This window comes from Musa acuminata, chromosome BXJ1-3, assembly GCF_036884655.1.
Source record: "Musa acuminata AAA Group cultivar baxijiao chromosome BXJ1-3, Cavendish_Baxijiao_AAA, whole genome shotgun sequence".
Lineage (NCBI taxonomy): Eukaryota > Viridiplantae > Streptophyta > Magnoliopsida > Zingiberales > Musaceae > Musa > Musa acuminata.
The window spans coordinates 35,965,671-35,975,199 of NC_088329.1; the positions used below are offsets into that span (position 1 = coordinate 35,965,671).

At 40.1% G+C, this 9,529-nt stretch overlaps 1 protein-coding gene and 1 long non-coding RNA gene across 2 annotated transcripts; both read left to right on the forward strand.

Annotated features, from left to right (window-relative positions):
• Positions 1-530: 530 nt before the first annotated feature.
• Positions 531-3,456, forward strand: LOC135626521 (uncharacterized). The gene is made up of 3 exons (XR_010492359.1): positions 531-845; positions 976-2,113; positions 2,233-3,456. It is a non-coding gene; the product is annotated as an uncharacterized LOC135626521 (long non-coding RNA).
• Positions 3,457-5,850: 2,394 nt separating this feature from the next.
• Positions 5,851-9,451, forward strand: LOC103979466 (F-box protein At2g32560-like). Its single transcript, XM_009395627.3, has 5 exons — positions 5,851-7,034; positions 7,368-7,447; positions 7,647-7,825; positions 8,032-8,106; positions 9,000-9,451. Exons 1-5 carry the CDS (start codon positions 6,357-6,359, stop codon positions 9,185-9,187), a joined length of 1,200 nt encoding a protein of 399 aa, XP_009393902.2. The 5' UTR covers positions 5,851-6,356; the 3' UTR covers positions 9,188-9,451.
• Positions 9,452-9,529: the final 78 nt, after the last annotated feature.

Genomic DNA, 9,529 nt, shown 5'->3' on the forward strand with positions numbered 1-9,529 from the left:
GCCTCTTTGAGTTAAATACCAAGATTTTGCATATTATGTCTGCCAACAGTAATGACAGAAATATTTGTGCCTTGTTTCAGTGCTTGAAAACCACTTGGTTGCAGATGAACAAGGCAAACCATCATCTTCCAAGCACTTGTGTTTCTGGTGCAACCACTTTACTCTGCATTGTTCTTGGCACAGTAATGAAGGTTCACAAGTAGATTGCTAGTGATCCCCACAAGGTTGCTAGTGAAGCTTCACCTGCAAATTGGCCAAAAGTCCTAGAAAGCGGTTGCGGCACGACATCGATCAACTACCATCCAGATCAGCAAGTTAGGCTGGCCTTGTCAGAGCATGTCAGAGACCGCAAAGTCGCCTTGCGGTCTGAACATGCTCTTGTCTACAGATTTCCAAGAGTTAGAGAAAGATTCTCATCAGATGCTGATACCTGAACAACTCAGTTCAGCAATGTGGCTTCTTTTCTGATACATATGGACCACTGTCTGTGCCACAGCATTGTGGTGTCCTACTCAAGCATTTGGGTTGTCTCTGAACTTTCTTTCACTCGAGGAAAAGGAAGCTCACGAACTGGTTGTTGGTGTTCTCTCAGCAGCATTGGTTGCTTACAGGAGCCATGGTGAAAAAGATTGATCTTTGTAAGAATATATCAATCCATCAGAAACAAGAAGGGCAAGTTTCAGGGATGGCAACAAGTATTTGGTCAATGTACCATAACAAGTTAGCATAAGTTTGGCTTACAGTTCCTTCTTCCTGATCAAGTTTACAGGTTTTGCAGGATCCACTGTTGTTTCATCTCCTAAAAAAAATTACTGCTAAGATACTTAATTCAGAACTTCTTACTGGTCAGATGTTGTTTATTCGATATGCTTTCTTCATTATAGTCCAATAAAAATGTTCTTTTAATTGAAATTTATCTTATTCTATTAACATCAAGCACTGAAAGTAAATCCTGGATTTCTCATCCCAAAACAGAGCCAGTCACAGCAGGCAGCCTCAAAAAGACGACAGGTGATGCCCGGAAGTTGCCTGAGATTGTTGCCGAAGCAGGAAAGGAAGCTACAGAAACATGCAAGAGATTGTAATTCTCCATTATTGGCTGCTGTTTCTTGAACCTCCACGATGTGATCCATCTGCAACCTTCGCCCTCTTGTTCCTTCATCACTAGATCGTTAATTTGCGATATGCTGACCGAACGAACTATGAATCTGAAGCTTGGGTATGTTCTGAGGCAATGAAGCTATCAGCATCTCTAAGCTGGTCGGTCGTGGGAATTTTGGGAGGACTGTCAAGCCTCTACATTAGTCCAGCTCTAGTGTCTGCAACGAAGGCAGACATGGAATGGTCCTCAGCTCGTCGCAACCTCCGATTGTAAGTTGACGAAGGCAAGGGAATCCACCGTCCTCCACATCAGTCCACTTCTCCAGCTCAGGCATTGTCCGGAGTTCCAGTGTCTCCAGGCATGGAAATGCCTCGAGTGCCATACTGTTACTGCAACTCGCCAGCTCTCTTCTTGCGCTCCAATGGATCATCTTCCGTGTTCTGATCCTGCGCAGTGGCTTCTTCTTCACTGGAATCGCCACAGTCGGCCTTGCTGTAATCAATGGAACTGCTAAACCATTCTAGAGTCAGCTTCTCCAGGTGCGCTTTGCTCACCGAGTTGGCTGCCTTGGCATCATCAACACAAACAACATGCTTCAGTCCTAATATACGGAGCTCACCTCTGAGGTTTGCGAGGTTCCCCAGCTCTCTAATCACATAATGTTCTCTGTCTTTGCCGACGTAGAACGGCGACAACGTTTGGAGACTGCTCAGTCTCCCAATGTTCTCTGACGCGAGCCTCGGCCAGATTGTACACTAACCATCACGTGGAGACTGTTGGAGACCAAGGGAGGCTGTGGGCCCAAATAGTCCAAGATTTGTGGGCCCAAACAAGGGTTTACTTCGCCTTGAGCGCGATTCGAACCGCTGTCGCGCCTGTTTCCATTCGCGGCCTGTTCACCTCTTTCGTCTCGATCTGTCGATCCATCGCCAAAACCCTAGCTATGACCCTCCGATCGAAGCCCGAGATCCTTCTCCCAGATCGAGCGGCAGTCGCAAACCATGGGTTCCGGTGAGCGATCTTGCATTCTCCCCTTTGATTTTTGTTCTGATCTCTCCTTGTCTCGTTGTACCCACTGCTTCTATTTACCTCCGTAATTTCATTTTAGATGATCCTGTTGGATTGTGTAGATACTGATATGAGGGACGGTGGGTTCGAGTACTCCGACGACGAGCCGGAGGAACAGCATGTCGATATTGAGAACTAGTTCTACGATTCCGAAGGCGATCTGGTCTGATCTTTCGTTTACCATTTTGCAACGGAACTGCAAATTATTCACATTGTTATTCTATATACTGGTTGGTGTAAAGTTTTCTGTTGTCATAGAACAGTAGTCACTGATTCTACACCGAACTGTGGATACCTCACATTATCATCCCTCACATTGTTACTTACTTTAAATGTTACTTATTTTTTTATTTCACATTGTTATTTACCTTTAATTGTGGAATCACTTGCTGATTTTGCTGAGATTAGTGTGTATGGAACCTGAGAAATCTGAGTGGTGTAACCTTCTCTACTTTCGGATGACTGCCCTATAATAGAAATATGCCATTAGTTTGCTCTTGTATACGTATGAAACATTGGTCATTTTTATTGTTTCCTCGATGAGACAGCAAAGGAGCATCCACCTATAAGTAATTGTATGACAGCATTTTTCTCTGTTCAATATATATATAGAACACATGAGGTTACTAGTAATTGATAATTCAATGTCACATGTCATCTCAATTGTAAATTGATGCATAGATGCTCTGCATTAAACCCATGGCACAGGTTCACATTTCATTTTAAGGAATTTATAAGAGATTCATAAGAAATATTTAAATTGGTTTGGTTACGAGAAACATATTTATTCTAAGATTTCAAGAAGCATATTTGTCCATCATCTTTGTTTTCAGAAACAACTTAACACAAAACCAGGGTTGAATTATCATCTTAGTTACCATTTCCAAAAGATTTTATTGCATTTTTTTGTTTGTAAGATTTAGAAAAATGTTGATATATAATCTGTGTTTGCTAAAGTTAAAATGATGAAAGTTGGACGAGTTCTTCGAATTGGTAGTTTTAATTTATTACACCATGTGGGAATTTATGTGATTTTCTGATACTATTTGATATTAAACTACTGCTTCTTGGTTGTCATCCTCAAAAATAAGTTGTTCTTAAGCCTTGATTTGTTTTCTTTTTCATCATGGATTAAAAGCTTAAAAACATGCACTTAAGTTTTTTTTATATTGGTTGGGCAAGTATATAGATATGATGGCATATCGAAAATCAGCTCTTACTCATAACTACTGTGAAAAATGTATAAATTACAATGTGAATTTTATTTCAGATTTTATAAATCTGAAATTTTGTCTTCTGCAGGCATATCGCTAGGTCAGAAAGTGATGAACCCTTGAGTTAGCCCCCATGGGCCGCATTGCTGCTTGAGTCAAACAGGTAAGCTGTAGCATTGTTTCTTATTTCAATGGATGAGCTTTTGGAATTATCATACCTTGGATAATAGCCTCTGCTGCATGGGTATAACTGCTTACATTGACACTCCCCAAGAGAGGAGGCTGAGACCGAGGAGGTGTTATTTTTTTGACCAAGGGGGGCTCGAGATTATCTCAGATATTTATCAGAGGTCTCGTATTACAATTCTTATATGTTCATTTTTACTTGCAACCATGATCATCATTGTAGAAGCTGAGTTTGTTGTCATAACTGCGTAGATATTATTGTTGTTATACTGAACTACTAATTTGGTTGTGCACAAAGAATTTTTTGGTGACACTTTTATGGTCTCCGAAACCAGTGCCAAACATCCCAAAGATTCCAAAAATCTTTTGAGTGGCCACAGACATCTCCACAACCAGGATACGTTCTCTCTGCCTGTGGCATCACCTTTCCTCTCTAAAGATGGAAGGTACCTTTTGTCTGCTACATTACACGCACTTGTGATCAGGAAGCTAATGGCTTTCTTGGAAGATGCTTGCTGTTAGCAAGTGGCACCAAGCATCAAGAATTAGCCTCCACTCATTTGCATCATGGTCCTCCAACACCATCCTGTGGCTCTCCAACTTTATGAACATGCACCATTAAACCCCACTATGGTTCCTTTGCTTGGTGAAGTCACTCACTTGTAACTTTGCTGTCACTCTCATGTTCCCTAAATGGATTGATATCAGCAATTTCTTTAGAACACATTGTATTAGTCAATCCATATCTTATTAAGGCCACTCAACCTTATGTGATTCTACTTTAACCATTAGTGATTCAGTGCTAGATCGTTGCCATCTTTGGAGACCAAGCACAATGATGATGGGTTGTTTGTTTACTGGACTGGTCTCTTGAGTCTGTTGCCCTTTTTTCGGTTTATCAACCCCCTCTGATGAACCTAAGATTTTGAGAATTAAGATAAGGAAAACCAGTTCACATTTCTATTTAACATTATTGATTCTGACACTAGTAGCATCTGAGCAACCAAAGCTTGAACTATGATACTTATGACATGAAATGGAGCCAGTTGTTCTTTCTATGGCATGTTTTCCCAATAATCACATATGCACGTATATATCTCATTCTCAAACCTCAAACTTACATTCTGTATCATTTTTCTTATTTTTATGACTAATAAAGTTTGTATTTGTATTTCAGAGAACCATAGATGAATGGGATACAAAAAACCCTTTGTTGATTTGTGATGAGCTCATTTGGATCCATGGTGATGCCAAACCATGCTACCACCACTGCAAATTTTCCTTCGACAAGTAGTACTACTCTACAGTAGATGGGTACTTTTCAATGCCTGCTGGTCCTGTCACCTGTGCATTGAAACACCTCCATGCCTTGTCCATGCTTAGTTAGAAGCATGTTATCACAAATCAATTCATAGTTAACCAGCATGAATGGATCCATGTGCTTATGATCAAATCACATCAAGAAAAGGAACCAAGTGTTTAGTGCAGCAGCTTTGAAAATATCTTGCCCTTTTAACTAAACTATTTGAGCTATGATGAACTTTGAGTTCCACCTTTGCAGATCTTCTTCAACAAGCACTATGGAATTTGGCAACCTCCATTACATTATTTTGGTACTCAGAGTCTTCCTCTTCCAAATGCATCCAGCTAGCTTAAGTCCTTCCCATCCAGAATCCATCATTGATTTGGTAAGCATAGGCCTAAAAGTCTACCCATTAAATATCATTGCTGCAGATGTCATCGTACTCACTGCCAAAGCCTTTAATAGGTTTCCAGATGACGACAGGCGGAGGAATCCTGCACGCTTCAGATACGCAACCGGTACAGGCATCTTTCAGCCACAGCCGACCGACATCAATGAAAGGGAATGCTGGTGGCTCAGTGAAACAGAGGGATTTTTTTTATGGAGTAATGAAAAGACAAAAAGAGGATGATAATATGAAAAATAATAATAATAATCAGACTCACCATTTTGATGTTGCACATTATTTAAGAAAAAAAAATTAATTTGTTGATCTAATTTGATGTTTCCATTATAATATCTTAGTTCTTTTTTGTATCCCCCAAGTACAGAACTAAAATAAAAAAAAGTTAACAAGGAAAAAAAATCATAATACAGCTAATCTTTTGGTTGTCTTATAAACTTTTTTTCTTGTGCTTGATAGTTTTCTTTTGATTTACTTATTTTCTTTCGTCATTATAAACAATCAAATAAAAGTAAAATATATTTCAGATGTTGTCCCGCAAACATGTTGATGGTTGCCTTTTTCTTATCTTCTAGTATTACATCACACACCCCATGAGAAGGCAAAACAAGTGAGCTTCCTCTCAACCAAATGTAGTAGCTTTTTCCATGTCCCAATAATTATCATACACTCTTTGAATCCTCTCTCTCTCTCTCTCTCTCTCTCTCTCTCTCTCATCATCTCTTCGATCTCAGGTTCTCCTTGGGAATGAGTGAGTGAAAGGGATGGGGAGGACTCTGATCAACTAACTACATGCTCACCTCCATCTTCCTCTTTTTACATATCTCCATTCTGGAGCTCACTCCTTTAGCTGCTCGACTGCTTCTGCAGCTGATTCACATTGTGTTAAATGATTCATGGCGCTTGGTCTGGCCAAGCTTCTAGCTTTGGTGCTCCCAAGTCTTCTCTCCTCTGGCCTCAAGCTTTAATAGTATTCATGGCGTCAGCGTTGCACGGCAGCCATTAGCTTCTCGAGCAATTTGGTGTTCTCTTGTATCTTTCTTTGATCCCCCTTAAAAATCTCGTCTTTTCGCCGTTCTGATGCTTTTCTTCCTTGTGTCGTTCTTCCCCTTCGTCCTCCTCCTCTCCAAGTCCCTTCCCCTGGAGCCCCTGCCTCAATGGGCAAGTGAGACGAGACTGGTCTCCATCTTGTTGTTCCAGGAAGTGCTATCTTTTCTGGCGCCTTTGCTCGAGAGGTGTAGACCAGTTCGTGCAGGAAATCTTACCCTCCCATCGTCGTTGATGTCTCCCGGGAAGGGGCGAACCCACAGAGTGGAGAATGTAGAGGAGCTGGCGGAGATGTCGGTCTTGGATTTGCCGGAGCTGGCCTTGGACTGCATTCTCGGGCGGTTGTCGCCTGCCGGATTGTGTAACATGGCAGCTGTCTGTAGCTCGTTGAAAGAGAGGTGCAGGAGTGACCATCTCTGGGAGAAGCACATGAAGGAGAAATGGGGGAGAGTGATCGGCAATGCGGCGCGCAGGGAGTGGAAGTTGTATTTAGCTTCGACAAGGGACTCTGCAGTTGGTGCCGCAGACATCAACAGGAGCAAGAAGTGGAACGGGGTGCTCTCTTGTTTGTGGCCTATTTCTTGGCTCAATTTTAGGATTGACAGTGGCAACAAGCACAAGAGCCCTTTGCCTGATGACTCCATCATGTCTTGGTATCGATCACTCGAGAGCGGCAAATTATGGTTCCCAGCTCAGGTTTACAATCGTGAGGTATTGATCAGGACACATTCTTTAGTACTGGTAATTTTGATGTTCATTACTATCTGTTTCCTCATTCTTATACATGGGAATTGTAAATATTTCTCGGTTACATATCATTACCTTGTTATAAGGATAGGTTAAGAAGATTTATGTTACATTTGGATTTCCAAGTTGCTAGTAAACATCAATTGTTTACTGATAATGGGATTACTCTATTAAGAGAAAAGGAATACTCTCCATCCTGTTTCATGTCATGGACTTGATCTTCATGTGTTTCTCAAAAGATTTATGGCTTTTCCTATTTTATCTTAAGTTGCTAAGAAATGTAATGCTTCTTCGCAGCATGGGCATGTCGGGTTTATGTTATCTTGCTATGATGCTGAAGTTAGTTATGACTGCAGCACAGACACTTTTCATGCAAGGTATGCATAGACTGGCCTTACTTAAAATGCAAATTTTGGTTCACTCTTTTTGTTAAAGAGAAATTGTGGCATTTGGTATTCTGCATATTAATGAAAATTATCAATAGGAGAAAATTCATTTTAATTTTCCTTCTTTTACTTGCTAAAAGAAAAAAAGTATGCAGGTATCGGCTTATCATATCTGTTGTCCTGAATTTAGGTACCCACCACATGGACGAAGAATGATGATCATGGAGGAGGGAGTGCAGTGGGACAGGCTAAGAGCACCTCCTGTTAATACTCCTGCTTATGATCTTCATATCTCAGACTGCTTGAGTGATTTACGCGCAGGTGATCATATCGAGATTCAGTGGAGAAGAAACAAGGAGTTCCCTTATGGTGAGTGCTTCAGAAACATTGATTGTTCTTTCCAGTCGAAACACATTTATTTACCTCATCTTCTGATGACAATTTTACTCTGGCAGTCAACTATATTGTCATGTTCCATTTAGTTTGATACAGAATCAGTTTCTGACTGTTAAAAAGCGAAATACAGTGAAGATTTTTAGGTGAGCATGTCAACAATGTCTCCTTGCATTTTGCAGGCTGGTGGTATGGAGTCATAGGTCACTTGGAATCTTGTGATGGAAATGAGCTCCTCTGCCATTGTCATCTGAGTGGTAAGTGTGCTTAAGCTGTTGTTGTTCAGGAAGATCTTATTACTTCCTAGACTTAGGAGAGGAGCAATGCATCATCCATCCTTGAATCAGAAAAATATTGAACATAGTTCTTGACTTTTCATAAAGACTCTGTGAAAGTTCATGGTGTTAAATTATAAGGCTCTAAGGGTGCTTCTCTCTTGTTGGCATCCTTCACAATACACAATCAACAGTGGTTTCTTGACTGCTTTTTCAAGTCGCATAAGTTTGTCTGAGAGTTTTCTTTTCTATGATTATCTTGATCTTTTTTATTATTTCTTCTTTCTTGAAACACTTCCCTTTTCGAGACCACAGAAAGGTCACTAATGTTGATTACATTTCATGAACACAATAACTTTTCTTTCAACAAAAAATGTAAACAAACAAGAACCACAACACACCAATTGTTTGTCCTTAATCGATGTCATATCTGCTTGATGCATCTCAATTAACCATTTTTGTTGTCTGCAAATTTTGTACAAGTTACAAAAAAAAGGATATCATGCAAGGCTTCCCATCTTCCAGCAACATAAGCCAAGATATATCACAGTGTTCATCATTCAGACTCTAGCAATTTGTTGGATTGTTTCTATCATGATAGATGATCTATCATTATCCAGCATGGGACTTGAGAATTATGGTGTGGGTAAATGGCTTTTGTCGGCCAAGTTCTTGAATTTTGTCATTCTAGCTGTCAGCCAACCGAAACAAAAACACGAGAATAGTAATTCTTTAAAATTGACTTGTAACATTTTCATAATTTAATTCAAGCCTTGTATATTTTTAACTATTCTTCTTAAATTTCAGATAGTCGTGATTTTGCTTACAGTCCTACTGGTAGCTTAAGTTCGATGGATCTTTATTTGACGTTTCAGATACTGTTATCTTAGAATTCAACCAGTACACACCTGGTTCAAGGTGGAGACGAGCATCAATTAACCGAAAGGCTCACAGGGAAGAAGGTAATGAAACAGATGGATTTTATGGGGGAATCAGAAAACTCCAAAGCAAAGATGAAATCTCCAAGTGGAGGCAGCTTTGGCCAAAAGATGTTTTGGTATAGAATTTATCGAGTCCTGCTGAAGTATCGGTTCCTGCGTGCCTAACTCGCAACCAAGAACTCTTATGTCCTGCTCCAGATCTATCAACCACATGAAACTTGTTTGGCATTGAAGTTGTTTCTGAACTCACAATGATGACAGATGAATTAGTAGCCAGATAGGTATATTTTTATTTCGCTGATGGGAATCCACAGCTAATTCATGTAACTCTAGGCGCACATTTTAGAACATAAGCAATTAAATGTAGATTACATAATTAGACTTCATCCTTTCTTTTGCTGTTTCAGGCTTATTTTCTTTCTTCTTCTTCTTTTTTTTTTGTTTCGTTTGTGGGGTTGTAGGTG

What these genes read in the sequence shown, in the direction of transcription:
- LOC103979466 (XM_009395627.3), top strand. Translation starts at nt 6,357, where the DNA reads ATGCTTTTCTTCCTTGTGTCGTTCTTCCCCTTCGTCCTCCTCCTCTCC. An exon ending in AAACAAGGAGTTCCCTTATG is followed by an intron (nt 7,826 to 8,031) that starts GTGAGTGCTTCA and finishes TGCATTTTGCAG; the next exon opens with GCTGGTGGTATGGAGTCATA. An exon ending in CTGCCATTGTCATCTGAGTG is followed by an intron (nt 8,107 to 8,999) that starts GTAAGTGTGCTT and finishes TTGACGTTTCAG; the next exon opens with ATACTGTTATCTTAGAATTC.